Source organism: Apteryx rowi, unplaced genomic scaffold (assembly GCF_003343035.1).
Source record: "Apteryx rowi isolate R43461 unplaced genomic scaffold, aptRow1 scaffold_939, whole genome shotgun sequence".
NCBI classification, from domain to species: domain Eukaryota; kingdom Metazoa; phylum Chordata; class Aves; order Apterygiformes; family Apterygidae; genus Apteryx; species Apteryx rowi.
The window spans coordinates 144,742-163,306 of NW_020451248.1; the positions used below are offsets into that span (position 1 = coordinate 144,742).

General features: G+C 36.4%; 1 protein-coding gene across 1 annotated transcript in view; it reads left to right on the forward strand.

The window, feature by feature from the left end:
- Positions 1-18,565, forward strand: part of LOC112978453 (semaphorin-5A) — a gene marked incomplete at its 3' end in the record, with an annotated part of 148,053 nt that overhangs the window by 63,976 nt on the left and 65,512 nt on the right. Inside the window, exons 4-6 of the mRNA XM_026091979.1 lie at positions 9,763-9,825; positions 15,578-15,676; positions 16,951-17,164. Of these exons, the coding sequence (XP_025947764.1) occupies positions 9,763-9,825; positions 15,578-15,676; positions 16,951-17,164 (376 nt within the window). The remainder of the gene's footprint in view (positions 1-9,762; positions 9,826-15,577; positions 15,677-16,950; positions 17,165-18,565) is intronic.

Below are 18,565 nucleotides of genomic sequence, written 5' to 3' on the forward strand. Positions count from 1 at the left end.
GCCCCAGCAAAGATATTTGTGTTGTTCATATATCTAGACATGGGTCTTTGGGGAAGTGTGATGGTTTTTACAAATATCTGTTTGTTTTCCACTTGAAAAACTGCAAAGAAAGAATGCTGTTGGAAGCTTTTGCCAAATTGCTGTCACTGTAGAATAGGCTAGGAGCTTGTCAGTAAAACTCATCCCAGAAAGTCTGGTACATGGAGGCATCCATTTTTAGTGAATTTTTTTCTCCTGTTTTGTTTGTGGTCTTCTAATGCTATAGATCCTGCAGTAATATCAAATAGAGCATTCGCAGTGTGTGTGCCAGACATCACACAGATTTCTGTTTTTCCCATTCTCCAATTCCAATCTTTTATTTGTTAAGTTTCAATAGTAGTCTAATGAATGATTAATTGATCATTTAATACGTGGTCAATGTATTGTTATAGATAATTACTAAGTCTGTCACATAATAGGTTGCATATAGCTCATATAGGTACCAGTAGTGTTTTCTACAGATGAACTCATAATCATTTATAACAGATTTCTCAGATTTTATGACAACTGCTAACCATTTATTAAATCTATAAAAGTTCAATCTCAGTGCAAAATATGACCAATCAATTTAATTTTTTAAACACTATTACAAAATAATGATTATTTTCTAAAGTGTGCACTGCTGAGAATCCAGTTGACTCGTTTGTGGAGTTCATCTACTCCAAAAATGGAAAGTGTACTATACAATTTATTAAGATATGGTGGTGAGGACTGTGTCAGTGACTGTCTGCTTTTCCAAGACCCCTTGCCAATGTGCATTGAGGGAAATACCCAGACATTAAGTCTTTCTCTCCAAGCAGCCATTCTGGTGCATCTGCAGAAAAAAGCCAGTTATTGCTCCTTTTTGATCTGAATATTTGTCTTCTAGAAATTGGTTACAAATAACCCACTCATTTCGCCCAGCTAATACCTGGTTACCAGATGGCACAGACCTATACTAACTAACAACTTGAATGACATTTAACACAATGTGGAGGTGAAATGCTCTGTGGGTCATTGACATGACTCCAAACCATTCACTTCTACTTTATCAAAAACAAAGAAAACTGAATTTACATTCAGTTTTTTTCCTAGCCTTACCATTATCGCAACTTTTCACCATAAAATTATGATTTAAAGTTGTATTACTGGTCTCCTTGTTCCCTCTGTTCATTCCATTGCAACTGGAATATGTGGTGCTCTCTTGAAGGCCTTTTCATATTGTCAGCAGATATTAATCTTAGTCCTGATCCTCGTCGGTTTGCCTTCCTCATGCTTGATTTTGGTATAATTTATCTATGTAGCTACACTCCAGTGATTTTCCTAATAGCTGGAGGTTCAAGCTTTCCTGTTGTAATAAACATCTTTTGCTTTGTGTTTTAAAGTATTTTTATCAGTCTGCTATTCTTTTTTTGCCTCTCTCCACAGCTCACAATATTATCTTTATGTCAATGACACTCATTCATGTGCCTCTTTTCATTTTTAATCTTCCCCACATTCTTGCAATTTTGTTTCTCTCAGATTATTTTATTGTTGGCCAAATTAAATCTGATTATTTTAAATTAAGCATGACCCAAATGCAGATTACCTTGCTGCTTCTTTCCCTGAGCGACTTGCCAGTCATGCTCCCATCAACCCTGTTGCCAGCTCTTGGGAAATTTGGTGGTGTTTTTCTTATGTTGTTCTATTTTGCCTCATCCACTTTCTATAGGCTTTATCTATCTGTGCATTCTTCTTAAATGGAAAGAAGAAAATCTATCTTGGTTTTCAAAAATCACCTTTCTAGTAATTACATTTAATTAGAAGGATGTAGAAAATCTCATTTTTGTGACTCTCTGCTCTTGAGCCATTTGTTTCTTCAGTGGCTTTTCATTATACAAACTACACACTGGTTCTTCTTACATTTCTTTTACTATTCCCTAGCATTTTGCTTTCCCTCTGCTTTCATCTGTCCAAAATCTTCTTACCTTCACTTGTTTACATATTTCTAGTTTTAATCAGAATGCTTTCTTCCCTTCCTCTCTTTATTCATTTCATGTCCATTTTTAAAGTTCCTTCAACAATTTTTGTCTCTTCCCTGTCTTGTAAGATGCCAATTTTATACTGTTTTAAAAATATTATTCTAAGTAACTCTGTAGTAGTTTCTGTAGAATTATAGATGGGTACTGTTATTGTCAGAATCAAGCCTGCTGTCACTAAAGCCTAATGGCAGAACTATTTCAATAAATAAGTGAAAAGTACATAAACAGAAATAATGATAGAATTGTTATTCTCTTGGTACTAAGACATTATGTACAAAATTGCATATATACATATAAAATACAAAGACTTCTTTTTTCTGTTCTGAATCATGCAGGATAATGTTCAGCTATTTCAAAAGTATCCCTTAGAAGGTGTTACAATTTTCATTCCCTGCCATATCTTTCAACTTCCTTTGTTCATTTTTGTGAGCATATATCTGGAAGCTAGAATCCAGCTGTTTTGACATCCCAGGGGCAAGATGGGGTATGTTGGCTGTGCCTCTCAGAGATGGTTTCAGGAAGGCGTTTCCTTTGTGTGGAGCCCTGTGAAGCACAAATCTTGCCTTGCCGCTCTGTGGTTCAGAGGCGAGCAGGGCTGATGGCTGGGCTGCTGCTTTAACCCTGCATACCGTGCTAGCCTGGCTGTTTTAAGCTACAAGGTAATATGCAGTAAAATGGCACACCTTCAAGTGCCTCCTTCACCTTTCCCATTTTCATGTTTCTTAGAGGCAATGAGCAGGAATACAGAAAAATAAACTTCTGTTAACTGATATCCAAGGTCCAGGCTATCGGAATATGATTCTTCTTTCCACTTACTCTGTTAATTAACCAAGGGGTATAAAGAGAATGAAATTACACTGAAATGCATTTCCTTCCTTGGAATAAAAAGAATTCTGACATTCTCATCACCATTTATAGGTTTACAACACTATTTGTAAAAAATAAATTGAAATGTTTCTTTCAAAAGGTCATGGAGCCTAGTAAAATCAATCTAATTTGCTGGAAGCAGGGAATGCTTTAAAATTCTCTGTACTAACACAGATGTTAATCTTAAAGGATTCGCATATGATTTAAAGAATATGTTAAATTTAGTGTATCTAGTATAATTTCATAATCTGCCTTAAAACAGTGTTATGAAATCTCCACATCCCTACCTGCTGAAAGGCTGCCAAGTTCGGGAATGCAAGAACATTTTGTGTTGTTTTACCCCTTCAGCACAATCCTGCATTTACTTTTAAATGTTCTTAAATAACAGAAAAGCTTCAAAACACCAGATTGAATATTCACAACTTTGAAAGTCCCACTGTAACATGGTTTTGTTTTTTGAATAACTCCCCATGAGCAGGACCCAAAACCCTGGTTCCAAACATGCACGAGTTTTGAGCTCTTGACGTCCAAGTTTGGAACTAAGCTTTGCTTTATAAACCTGCCCCTATTAAATATAAACCAATTGGATGCTTGGTGTCGCTTAGAAATCTTTGCAGAACACAAAGAGGGAATGTGGAGGTGGGTGGCTGGGCGGATTTGTGAAAGTGTTCAATCTTGGACAAAGTCTTGTCTCATTAAAGTCAGTGGATTAGCCCAGCACTGCGAGTTTGTGAATGTCTCAGTAAAGCTAAATTGTTTTCTAATATGTTCCACTTTTTATCTTACTTTTTTCGTATCAGCTCTGACAGAATTTTCAATACCTATTTATCTGCATAGTCAATAAAGTAGGCCTATTAAAACTTTGGCCACTTCATGGGTTGGTGGGGTTTAATGACTGTTTTAATGTGTCTAGGTACTTCTCTCCTGAGGAGTTTTTTTTTTCTTTCAGTACTTCAAACTAGAATATTTGAAACAAAATTCAGCTGAAATCAACTTTATCCTCAAAGTCATGTAAAGTTTTATATATTACCTGGTTTAAGTATGAAATTATATATCCATTGGGGGTTCTCAGATCACAGTGTATATGAAACGCTGGAAAATTCAAGCATAATTTGATGTCTATTTTCATATATTTTACACTGCTTACTTTATATATATATATGAGTATATATATGAATATATATTAAGAATATATATATTATATATTCACTATAATTTTCTAGCTAGGGATGAACAGTAAAAGCTGGTTCTGAATAAATGAAAACATGCATAATGTTATTCCCAGGAGAACTGACTGTTGCATGTGATGATTGATGGCAAGGTACCAGCAGTAAATGTGACCAATCAGTAAACTTGTCCATAGCTTGTTGGACGTTTTGTATAAATTGCTGGCCTATCACTTCATAAGAGGATCTAACCAGGATGCCTTTGGTCCCCATAAAGCAGCTTTTCTTTTTGAGTGAGCCAAAAGGGGAACCTCTGTTAAAGGGAAGTCCTTTTTCAATATCTTTTTTCTAGCATTTCCACAGAGAATGGCCACTCTCCAAAGCTAACTGTTTATCAAAAGTCTATTGGCAAGACAGCGCACAGCTTCAGCAGTAAGGGCTGTGAGGAGGGATGGGCATGTATCTGTGGAAGGCAAGGAAAATGATTCCTCTGAAGTATGCAGAGGTATAAACTGTTCTTAAGTGGATTTTCATATTTGCTGGAAGCAGGGATGTCATTATACCAAAACATGCCTTAAAATTCCTGGTAACCCTCAAACCCACCACTACCTCTGTTGCTGCTTGTTTCTTGCTAATGTCTGGCTGGTATGTGTCTCTGTGGCTTCATTCTTGCTTCACATTTGCTGTTCTGATACTCTTTATGGCCTCTTTAAACTCAGCTTGTGAACTCCAGCATACATGTTCACTGGGAGCTATTTATGTGTGCTGCAAGAAATCCTAGCCAGACAAGTCACAATGGTTTTGAAGCCACTCCTTTGCTGGACTGATGTGAACAGTAAGGCCACGTTACTCATGTTTGTTGACATGTATTATTACATATATTGCCATTATAGCCCAGCTCCCCAAAGTATTGTTTAAATACATGATATGCGAGATGAAAGCAAACAGATAATGAAAAAGAAAAAAGGAAATCTCATGTAGTTGTTACTTTTTGGCACCATGTAATTAAACCATCTTCTTTAATGCTATTTTTGTCAGTATCTAATTAGCAGAGCCATCTGCCTAAGGAGTGCTGGACCATCTGTCTGAAATGTTGTTCTGTTCATTTTTTTGGTCCTTGACTAATTAACTTCTTTTACTGTGAAATGTAATAGTACATTCTGTTTTTACACTTTAAAGGAGTGCATATACATAAATATATATGTATTTGTACTTGCCTACATGTATACCTTATGAATATCTGCCTAGCCATAGGAGCATAGTTATTCCAGGAGGTATGACTGTAGTCGGTTATGCATGCAGCTTCCATTGAGGAAGGTGGAAGCCATGTGTTTTTTGTCTACCTGTAAGTATAACTAATACTTACCTTAGCTCATACATCAAATAGAAATTCTGATTGACCAGTCTTTTCTTATGTTCGCACCTTGCAAATTTCCTGTCTAAATTTACTTTAAAGTAATTAAAGCTATAACTGTATAAAGTGGCTATATTGAATTTAACTGCTCATGGTTTGGATTTTTATTTCTGCTTTTGTAGTTTGTAAGATTTCTGGAAAATTACAGACAATTTAGGTTGGAATGGATCTCCAGATATCTTGCATGAGAACTGACTATCTTGCTGCATGTTGGGCATGAAGAGAACTCCTTGACTTTTTTTTTTTTTAAATGAGATGGGCACTTGAACATTGTTCACTGTTTCCATGCTTTCCACAATTTTCTTTCAGAGTTCTTTTAAGATATTTGAATAAGTCTGCTCAGATTGGAGACTTTCTTTCAGTTTCCCAAGGAGCTAATTGCTTTGCATTCATTTAGGTTGCCCACTAAAGACACAATTGTTTAACTTCTGAGCAAGGCTTTGTCATTGATGCAGGCAGAGAAGTTACTGAAATACATTTATTGTTCAAAATAATACGATTATTTTTAGTATTGTAATTTTTACTTAATGTTGTTTGGTGCTGGACATATATTTTTCTTCATTTTGAAGATAATAGTTTCATTATGCAGTTGGAATTTGTTTCTTCTCTGGAATTTCCTCCCACTATCCCTTGAAATTTCCATGGGAATTTCATCCAAAGTTTTTGAAGTGCTTTACAAACCTCAGTGATGTAATGTCTGAAAACACTGATATAGTTATTTACAACTGATCTTTTACAAAAACATGTCTGATGTCAGTTTGAGACTAGAGTACAAACTTAGACTTAAATGTGCACCAAAGACATGTTTCTGTTCAGTCTGATTTCTCTTTCAAATCTGTATGGAGCTTTGCATTTTGTATATTTTTTGACAGAAGAAAGCAATCTGTGTTTTTTCAAAGATGACCTGTGACCTGGGTACAGTGGGTGAGTGTACCTGCCGAGTCCAGTGCTCACAACCAACCACACCAGCTGAATTTCTCAGGGCAAAAGATCCCACTGCAGATGCTTGATGCTGCTGTACTGATGGCTGTTAAAGAATTAAGGTTTATTTATGTCTACTGGAATGTAACTATGTTGAAGATTGGGAAACAGCAAATCAAGCCAAGACATTAGCTTTATAGAGGTACTTGAAGAAATTTATTGATAGCAGGATTTGTAAAAAGGCATGCGTATAAATAGTGTCAGCCTGCTATCAGAGACAGAATGATGCTCTGCTGTTAAACCTATTCCTTACCTACCCAGGTATGATCATGGTGGAGACCACACAGCAGTAGCTGATGTATGACCCATTCCTGTTTTCTCCAGCACTAATATTCAAATCCCTGTTCCCTCTTTACCCACAGCAAACAAGCTTGAGCGTCTATAATTTGGTTCGATGAACTTTGTTGCCATATGAGATAGAATTAAAATATTAGTTAGTTATAAAACCAATACACAGAATACTGAAGGCTGTGTTCTGTTACATGAAAATTGGAGCTACTTATTAAGCAACATAAGAAAGAATAGATCATAACAGGACAAACTTATGGTCTGTCTGTAAGCCTTGGTAGTGGACCAAATAGCCAACATGGCATACACATCATATCCTTTGCACCACTCATCTGAACTTCATGGAAGTATTAGCAAATAGTGCCAAGCAAGAGAATATGTCAGTTAACATGAGCAATAGATGACAGTAACAGTTTTAAGTTAATCTGATTTTGCATTTGTTTGCTAAAATAACACAATTAGCATGTGTCAGTCTAATATTTCAGAACTACAACTTTAAAGTCTTAATCTTCAGCTGAAAAAAATCACATTGTTATTATTGTGTTGGGACATGCTGTCTTGTCTTTATGTATGAAAGATTCAAGACACACTTTTCTCCTCTTTCTTTCCCACCTTAATGAGAGTTTATTTTACCTGAGATGTGTTCCACATTATCTTCTCCCTTTACCTTATCAGTAGACCTTGTTGCATGTTTGAATTTCCCTTTTGTGGAAAATTCCTACAAATTCCCTAAAGATCAAAAGAAAACGTTAGCTATATAAATGTTTCTGTACTCAGACACAGCGTATTATTTTGGACTACTCAGCTCTTTTCAGATGCCTTTGTAACCTGTTCTGTTCGTAGCCTGGTCTATTATTGTCACTTCCAGCAGTGGAGCCCAGCATGACCTTGTAGGGCTGTAAGCACACTTGCGTTCAAAGATGGCCCTTAACTTCGTCACTAGTGTGACTGCACCTGTGTCCTATTGTCCAGGCAATATTCTTTGGCATAAGCTGTCATCAGCGGAGTTTTCCCAGAAGTATTGCCATTTGGTTAACTTGCAGGCATCCATATATTTAGTCATAATCATTTATCCTATTTGGGTTCTTGGATATGTTGCTATTGTATCCAGAAGTATCATAGAACATTTTAATATTTCATATCCATATTTAAATCTATCCATTTCATGGGTGTCAGAGAAAGAGAAGAGAGAAAATTTCTTTTCAGTTATGCTAATAATAATGTTAGTGGTTTCCTGACCTGCTTGCCAAGTGGCATTGCATAATTTTCTCCAATTGCATGGAAAGCCTGAAGAACTGTCACTTTTGACTTTGGAGCTTCTCCTCCACAAAGTCTTTGGCCTTTCTTTTCCAAAAAGCTTCAGCACCCAAGAAATGTCCTTAATTTGCTTGATTTGTGACATTGTATACTTTTAGTCTTTCACATCTTTCTCCTTCAAATTACTGTTTTACCTTGGACTTCTGAGCCAAATGAAAGCTGGCTATTTTGTTACTGAAAACCAATTTATTGATAAACATTTCATCTTCAATCCAATCTTTGTTATCTTTGTTACTGCTGTTCATGCTTGGCATATTTCTCTCATTTTGTTTTTGGCATGAACTTTTCCTTCAAACCTGCATTTTAAGCACCCATGTTCCAGTAAATCTTTCTCCTCTGACCTCCTACTGGTAACTCTCACATTTCTCCAGGCACTTGAACCTTCAGTTCAATTTAGAGATAACATATTCAATCTCAGATACTTGCATTAAATGCCATGTGACATATAGATTCAGTGTGTCCTACTGGATTGAATTGGGAACCGACACTGGTCAGTCAAGAGCAGCCTTTTGCTGTGTGTTTTGCGTTATGGAGATAAATTGCTTTTTGCATGAGGGTCAAAAGAGTTGAGCCATTGTTGCCTTTTATCTAGCACAGTATGAGATTTTTTTCGCACTGCTAGATGCAATTTGTTATAAATGTTATGGTCATTCACACATGGATTCTTCCAGAAGTTTTCAGTGTATCTCTGTATGCTGTAGTCATTAGTCTGCAAAAGCAAATGCTTTAGATGGGAAGGCTTTGGGTGGAGGAAGAGAAGTAATGGTGTTAGTTTGATAAGGCTTTTTTYTTGACATGAAAAAGCTCAGTCTTGGGCTTGTTGAAAAGCAAATTAGAGTACTGCATAGGCATTTTCCCTTTTGTTTAAACAGCCTTTCACCATATTTTTTTAAATTAATTACAGAGTCTGCTTGCTATTAATTATAGAGTCTGCTTGCTATTAATGTAGTCTTCATTAAAAGGCAGGTACAAAAAATTACCTATATTATATCTGAATGAATTGTCTTTCATAATTTCCTGGTAAATAAAAGTGGAAAAGCTGTGGTTTCAGTTGTTAGGCAACAGTGGCTAGTTTAGAAATCTCAGGTCTTCCTGATAAAAAGTAAAATACTTCGTGGCATTTTCACCCAAAGAACGCATGGATGTGCACCATCAAGGCAAAAGAGTGCAGGCTGGTTTAAAACACACTGCGCACACAGTGTATACAGGCAGTCAAATATGTACCTGTATTGGGATATCAACACCAAGCATACAACCTGCTCCACTGAACCGTAGTGTTCCTAATCCATAGCTGTTGAATGTTAAATACGGAAATAATTGAACTTAGCTCATGCGGTGAAACTGTGGTAATGCAAACTCGTCTTACAGTCCTGGCAGAAATCTGTTGAAGAAGAGCGACAGCTCAGAAATGAGGCTAAACTGTATCAAATGTGATTGTGATTATTGCTGCTGTAGGGGTAGGTAGAGTGGATCTAGATGGAGATCGCCAGCTTTGCTTCAGATAAGACACTGAAAACCCACCAACAGCAAAACTACTTTTCTAAGGGGAAGAAGCTTAGAAGGCGATTGTGACTAGAATCACCCCCGGTTAGTCGCAAGCATGCCTGAAGCACATCGCTCAGGCGTGGGCTTGGATATCTCCGAATTCTCTATGTTCCCTGCATTTATAACTAATTTCTGTTGGTTACAGGCAGTGGAGTGGCAATGTGACGAAGCTACTAAAAGAGCCTGTTACAGTAAAGGTAAATCAAAGGTAAGCACATGACAGCTGCTCTGCTTAAACAAAATTTGTATTTTAGTAGCAGGTATAATTCAGTGCATACACCTCTACTTTTTGCATCCTTATTATCTCCCGTTCCTTTCTGAAGAAGTCTGTAGGAAAGCAGCGTGATACTGATGTGTAAGCAAAAAAAAAAAAAAAAAGCAATGTTTTGACTCTGGAGCCTGTCGTATGTAAGGGAAATATATTCTCATTTCATTTTTGGTGCTGTAAATCCACAATCGAGAACTGTGTAATTCCTTTGTTAAATCCTCCATTTATTTCTCTGTGTATTAGGTGCAATTTTAGGAACATTTGTACTTCATATTTACTGAAGCTATGGCGAAAATAACATGAAATTCACTAACTCTGTAGACATGGGACTTGCCATATTTTTAGTATTCAGAGCCAAATCCTTATTTGGCCACCTACAGTTTCTTTTATTCTGTACAGCAAATTTAAGTGCAATATGAAGATAGATACTGTACTAATGCTGTGTTCTTCAGTGGCTGTTCTGAACTGAAGTTAGTTATCAAAATAATTATGAAATCAGTTAGAGATCCATGCAGTAATTATTATGCTGCTTAATAATTAAAATTAATTGAGTCAAAGCATAAAGGAGAAACACAGAAGTACATCAAGAGCAATAACTACAAAACAGGACCCTTGATTTCTAGATTCCCATTCAGTAGAACATGCCAGAATACATTATTGATACCCAAAACCCCAAAAGATGCAAGCTTCAAAAATATATTCCAAATGCTTATACCATCAAGTAGACCAGGGATCTATTCTGCATAGTCTGTTATATACTTGTAAACATTGCCTTTTTAACTTCTCCCTTCGAACAGTTAATTTCCAGCTTTTCTTAGCAAGTGCTGGAAAATAATGTTGCATTGTAGCCTTGGCCTATCCATTTCCATTTGAGAATAAAGAAGAAGAAGGCTTAATTTGTGAAACATGACCATGTTATATTTTGAGGAGAGAAAAAGGCAGAATTATTTGGAAAAAGAAAAAGCAAGTATAGTGAATATTCAGTGTAAAGCTTCATGTATGGAAGATGATTGTCTTTATGAAGGAACACTTTTCACTGGAGAAATGGTTTTACAATCCTGGGAAAGGGCATTAAGGATGGAGGTGCCTTTTTTGTCCTTCTCCTTTCCCTCTGTTCCTGTCGCAGTTTGGTGAACAGTTATATAGGAGCTATTGGTCACTACACATTAGCATGCAGGATTTGCTAGGTGTATTAACAGTAGCTAAAAAAAAAGGAATGAGTGAGATTTTACTTAAAGATTTGTAACTCTAGAAGACAATTTCAGATAAAAGTTTATGCCTCTGTTTTACTACATTATTTTTGAAGTTTAAAGCTTTGAGAATAACATTCAGGTCATGTCTGATAGTCACAGTGCAGTGTCTGTGATCTAACATGATGGATGAAAGTAACAGTAAATTTGAGAGTATACTAGTCTACTTTGAATATTATGTTAACAGTACTGTTTGTGATTTAATATCCAGATTCAATTCAACAATGTAGAAGCATATATTTCTATTAAATAATTTTGCTAGGAGAAATACTTAACACTCATGAAATGTGTGTAAGAATGGACCTTAGTAGTGTAGTACATAAGTACAGCTTTTCATTCATGCTTATCACACCCTTTCAAAGAAATAATGAATGGTTTCACAACATACTGTCGCTGTTGTCACAGCTGCTGTACAATAGTACAATAGTACATACGCTTTTCTAATAAAGACCTCTAATATTGTTTCTTAGTACTGGATAAAGATTCAGTGTTTGATTTGAATCCATAGCCTTGTTCCTCATTCACATCCAGAAGAGAAGTACAACCCTTTAGATCTCCTTGTATCCAAAGGTAGTCCTGGGAGGAAATAGGTATTTGCTTATTGTTAGAGTAGGGTTTTTCTTAGTGGGCGTACTCTGCTAAGAACTACGCTGCCTGAAAGCCTCATGTGGGAATTGCTGGAGAGCACAGGGATATTAAAGGAGGCCACTGACCCAGATAGATGGTCAACTATCTTTTTCTTTGATTTTTTTTCATTCTCTTTTGCTTTCACTGAGGTGATCAAGGTTAAAATAAAAGGATAAATTTAGAGCAGAGAAAGACTAGCCTGAAGATGTTTCTGTCTTTTATTGCCTTATGTCCAAGATTAAAGCAAGCTAATGACATAGGATATGCTTCTTAAGAGCCATGCTGTCTGTATAAGGAGAACTTGTACATGAAGATGAGCAGAACACCTTATCTGTGACGTGCTTCCTCTTTCTAGTCAAACCAGCCTTCCTTTGGGAAAAATCGGGAATTATCAGCTCAGGAGGAGTATGCTCCAGTGCTTGAGTTAATTGTTTGTCTGCAGGGCAAATTCCCTGGGAGACAATTGCAGTTACTGATACCAGAAGGACGGCTTCCGGCTCTGTTGTCATATAAAGAGGTCCAGCCCAAACTGGGCAGGCTGCTGAAATTACAATGATGACTGTGGCTAAGCAATTCATCCAAATCCTGCCTCTTCTGCCCACAGACCAGTGTAGGGGCAGTGAATTCAGGTAGCAAAACTAAAAGTCAGTTTACTGATCGAATGCCCTGAAATCAGAAGCTCTGAACCAGCCCTAGTAGTTTTTGGATAATGGTCAGTTAAATACAACCTTTTTGTTGCTGTTGTTGTTTTTGTTGTTGTTCAGAAAGAAGCTGCACTGAATTTTTGCCTCTAGCTGTTATCAGTAGTTGCCATTCTGAGGTTTGTGCTTTAGAAGCCAAGGAGGGAAAAGAGTTGGAGAGGAGAATATATAGAGACATCTGTCACATTTGACAGTGTGATGCACACTTGACCTTCAAAGGCTGTTATTTGTTACTTAAACTTCATGCATTTATCCACCATAAGCAGTTGCTTAAAATAACTGGTGGATCAAGGAGAGAGACAGACACAATGATATCCTTGTGGTCAGCATGTGTTAGTGTTTAGAAGTCTAAAACATCATACACATCTAAGAGAATAAATTTGACCATTTGGGCTGGCACTTGTGGTAGGAACTATTACAAAGGAAAAATATAAGTACATAAGGCAAAAAGTAGAGTAAACCAAAGAGAGATTGGAAAAATAAATTGTAGCAAAGTCTTTTTCCCTTTGCTTATTTAAGATTCTAATCGCTGTGTGTATTAACACCTAAACTTTTTATAAAATATATTAAAAAATGTAGATATATTTAAAATGTTAGCCTGTACAACAAACTGCTGCCAACAGATAACCAGATTGTCCTACAGTTGTCAAGTTGGTATTAAACTTAAGTAGTAAACTAGCCTAACAACACTGCTGAATTGTTTTAAATTGTTGTATTTTGTTTCAGGTATGCTAATATAAAAGTAGACAGTGCTTGCTTATTGAATTTCTTCCTTTCAGAGGTGTTTTTCTAGGGGAATAGGGCAATGGGGTCAAGATCAGATGCAGAGTAAGACTACAGAGAAGATGGCCACCAAACATAGCACCACCCTTCGCTCTGAAAAACCTTTGCTTTTGAAGTCTATTGAATTCACAAATGCTACTTTTATGGCACAAACTTGTTTTTTATATATCCAAAAAGTGAAGCAGCACAGCTGAGCTTGACTCCAGAGCTAGAAAACTGACTCTGAACAATTCAGATGAATAAGTAACTGGATGCTTTTTCAGTATGTTTTTGGGTGGCGATTGTTTCATTCGTGGCTTTTTGTTTATTTTGTTTTGTTTCATTGTGCATTTGCTGTATGAAGAAAATATCTAATTATAAAAGTAATTCTTTGCATTTTGATTTTGTTATACTATAACAAATTTGACGCGAGATGTATTATTTACACTGCACCGTGAATTGTTGCAAAGTTGTCTCAGAACTTGGGAACACAGCAGAATCTTGTGAATCCCAGGAATGTCAGTGTTCAAAAAATGAACATTATTTTTGAACAGAAAGAGTGGGTGACCAGTGTGCAACTAATTTTGCAAATTTTGCAAAGGCAGTGTTTCAGTGATCTCTGGAATATGAGGAGGAGAGATTGGCTGCATTGCAATGCCAGAACCCACTTATTTTTCCTACACTTACATTCCATGGCTTGCTGCAAAGGGCAGCAGGATGGCAAAAACTCAAAAAATAAAATATTATATTATTTTACACAAATGTCCTTGACTATCCTTCTCACAAAAAAGGCAAAACCTGCATTCCTTTCTCGTGTAGTTAAAACTACTGACATCAAGGAAGGTGTCTAGAAATGAAATAATCACTTCTTAAAAGGCTTTTTTTACACTACCAAATTCTGTTATATGGTAGTGTATTAGCTTCTGTTTGGTTGAAAGAATATTAAGATGACAATTTTGGTAGATTCCAGATAAAGACACTGTATTTTTATCCAGTGGGGATAAAATCTTAATTCTAAGGTGTTTGAAACTCACCTTCAAGGCTCAAAGAGAAGAGTTGGAAACCTACATTTTCATGGGAGACTAATACCAATGGTTTGTTGTCATGAAGAGAAGATAGGGTTTTTTTTAGATTTTTTGAAAATTTTGTATAAGGAAAAGTATAGATAAATTCTGAGAGTTCTCTCAGAGATCTTAAAAGTATTTTGCCCATCTTGCTTTGCAGTCTATTTTTGCATGTTCAATTTATTCAGGATTATTTTCTTGTTTTCCAGGATTAGAGTCTATTTGCAAGATACACAAAAAATTCATTTAATATAACTGTAGACGAATAAAGGGGCTTCTGCCCTACTACAGTTATGTGGATTTAGTTGCACGATTCCACTTAATATCAGTTAGAATCATGTAGCTGAATTTTCACAAATTTTTTAATGCTTTATCTGAGACTGTCTTGTGAATAAATGTTAGAAAGAATTTTAGCAAAGCACTTAAGGGAAGGGCAACAAGTTTTTCTTTTCAAGAGTATTGTTATTTTTCTTTATTTTATGAGATAGAGGCTTTGTTTTTTCAGGAGGAGTGTTTGCATCTTTCCTGTATACAATTTGGAGAGATTTTTAGTATTCCAGAAGGAAGCTCTCTGTCTGAATAATCACTAGATATTGCTGTTAGTGTCCAGCTTCTGAAATGAGACAAATTAACCTCATAAAGACTTCACATTGTAATGGGGCAAAAACTGTGCAAGATCATTCCTCAGGGGTGAGCTTATATGTATTGAGGTGGTGAAATTTTGGAGGCTTTCTTGAGAAACTTCAGATTTATAGAAATGTGTATGTCCTGGATGTAATTCAGTATGCTTGTAATGTATTGGACAAATTGTGAAACTAGTAGTGATAGATCTGCAACTGGACATCTTCTCTAAAAGTTTATTTGTAACAGTTTCAACTTACTCCTGTTAGTGACAAGCTGTTCTTTCTCCTGTCTTCCTCCAAACTTCCTCCCTTGGCCTGCCTTAGAAAACAGCCGTATGATCTCTTGAGGCATCAGTGTATTGTTTAGGCTGTGTATGTTACTTCAGAGTATAGCTAAACATTTGAAATATACATTTAGAAGATCTCTTCAGTACTGAAGAGGTTTATTGTCATCCCATTAAGAACTTTTTTGCACGGATTAATAGATGCCTGCATTGTCATTAGGAAATCTCTATATGTCGTGATTGATAACACCTTGGTTAAGCTTGAGACTTTCTCATGTGAATTTTCATGTGTGGACACAAAGCTGTGAAAAGCAGGTTGTGATTGATCTCCCTTCTCCTTTAAAGTATCCCTGAATATGTGGTTTCTTTTCTGCATGGCAGGAAGAATGCCAGAACTATATTCGAGTGCTTCTCGTTGGAGGCAACCACCTCTTCACCTGTGGGACCAACGCGTTCACTCCCATCTGCACTAACCGGACGGTACGAGTTAAACGTTTCCCCCCATAAGTCAAGTCTGTGTTCAGGACCAGCTGATTACAAGGCAGGACATGCTGTGGTTGGGTCCAGGCTGTTTGCAGGTTGATTGGCAAGCATAAAAGGCTGATTTGGCTAGTGGCAGGCCAGGGACGCAAATTAACTGGTGAGCAATTTTTGCAGTCTTTTCCTCAGCTGGGGGAGAGGGCACAGATCTCAGCAACTCACTTCCTTCCACGTGCCGATTTTCATGAGACTTAAATATTTCTGCAACTTCTGTCCCTCTGCCAAGTTGAGCTGATATCAACAAATTTAGTTCTAAAAACTAGCTGGGTAGCTGCAAACTCTGTATGCGTAATTCTGGGGAAGAGTATCAGTACTACTGATTTCTGACTGGTGGGAATGAGAAACCTTCACTGAGAAAATCTAACATTCTGCTTCTAAAAGCAGCCCTTTTTGTACATTATATTTATCTGTGAAAGATAGTCCATTAAGGATCAATGATAGTCATAATACAAACCAAAACATCACTGTTTGGACTGTGTTAACTGTTTATTTCAGGAGTGGGGAGGAGTTTAAATATGGAAAATATGACTATCAGTAAAAAACTCCTTGGCACATTTATTATATTTAATCTTATTGCATCTTTATTTCCAAATAACATATTAGCATCATACCGTAGTTTGAATTTTTTTGAGTACTGAAAGTAAGTCAGACAAATAGTTCCACTGAATTGGAAAGCTTATTTTTTTTAATCTCATTCTTCATTTGTGGTTCTTTCCTAGAAGACAACAGCAAAACAAATAAGAGAATTTTTACCAATTGCTATGGTGAATTCCTTAGTTGATTCTGACAGGTCAGGGGGTTTTAAGATAAAAAACTGTAACCATGCATATAGATTTTGGTTTCTGTTTGTCAGAGAATAGTAAGCCTCAGAGCCAGGCTACTGTCAAAACATATACACTTTGATATTATTAATACCATCAGTTTAGATCATTAATTGTTGAGTTGCTTCTAATGCAAAACATTTTAGGCATGGTAACTAGTGATTAACTTATGTGTTTTCTCCACCCAAAGTGCAAAAGGGAGATCAGACAGCATTACAGTAAAACCTTCTGTACCAGATAGTTTCAGATAGATGTAAAGGTCAGCTCATTACTGTCACACAATACCAAAGCAGATTATAGGTATTTATGATAGGATTTTGACCAGATTGATGCGTCTTGTCTGAAATTATAATCTTCATGTCATTTAAATTCCTTTTTCTCTCTCTTTTACAGTTAAGTAACTTGACAGAGATACATGACCAAATCAGTGGCATGGCTCGTTGTCCGTACAGTCCTCAACACAACTCCACTGCTCTTCTCACTTCCAGTGGGGAGTTATATGCTGCTACAGCCATGGATTTTCCAGGAAGGGATCCTGCCATTTATCGCAGTTTGGGGGCCCTTCCTCCTCTCCGCACTGCACAGTACAATTCCAAGTGGCTGAATGGTGAGTACTGCTAAACCATGAGGCTCATGTATTTTTTGACCTAGGTTTGCCTGATTCATTTTCTTGAAAACTCATCCTGAGAATGTGAATGTTGTTGGAATATTATTTTCTCCTTTTAAGATTATTTTGCATAGTACATTTTCGAATTTGCTAGTATAATTATTGCTGTATTACTATTAGAATTACTGTGGTGTAAAAGCCAGCAATCATACATGATGTAGTTTTCTGTACTTTGATGCAGGATATTTTTTTAAGGGAAGCCGCCTATATTTCCTTTTTGCACATGTAACTACGAATACATTTCTCATTACTCTCACAGTTCATAGAAACTGCATACATGAACATATGTATGACAGCATGTTTGTCTTTAGCCATATGAGCAGTCCCATTAGGTTCATGGGCCACATGTAGAAGTTGCATGAACACATGTATAAGGTATGCATCATTTTGGCCCCAAAGGGATATTAGCTGCCAATGTAGATGTAATAGTTAACTTCAAAAGTTGTGGGATTTTTGTATTAATAGTTCCTTGAAGAATAAAACTGAACGCATGCTATGGGTCGGAAGCTACCACTTTAATAGTCATCCATCCACATTTCTTCCCTCATGTCTTCCAAGACATCATGGATCAATTACAGCCATAGTGGTTTGGAAATTCAGTTTGTGAAACAGCAATGGACTCAACACTGGCTTCTTTATCAAGGAGCAAAATGTACATATTTTTTGTCAGAAATATTATGACACTTGCCAGGTAAAAAATGTTCAGAAGTGAACCTTTTATAGCCTAAGAACCTGCAAACTGATTACTTTTAAGTTCTCCTTCATAATGCTTTTTGCAGAGTTTAATTATAAATATAGCTGGAAGGTGGTGGACAACCTAGAATACAAGCCCCAAAGGTGTATTTAGGATGTCTTATTAATTTTATGCTGATTATAGAACGTTGGCCATCATGTCTCCCATTTTTATATATTATTTTACAAGAGTTAATCATCTTAAATTTAACAAAATCAAGTTTAATAAAACTGTTATATCAGTTAAATGAGTATATATATAGTATCTGCAGGCTTATGTGATTCTACCCTTGTCAGGAAATGTTTAAATAGATGAAATAAGAAAAACCTAGGGAACTGTTTGGTGCTTTGACAAATAGGAAACCACCAAGGAGACCTTATATGAGCCATTAAATATATCAAAAAATACATGGCAGCCTTCCTACTGAAGTGTACTTTCAATGAAGACAAGTACAAGCCTCTGATTAGTATTCCAAATCCTTAATCCAGAGCAAGAGTGTGCAGCAGGTTTGCAAATACATGAACAAATACAACTATATGAAGATTTGAAATGAAACAGTGTGGGACCTTTAGTTTTAGGAGCTTAGCTGACAGAACTGTTGCTCTCAG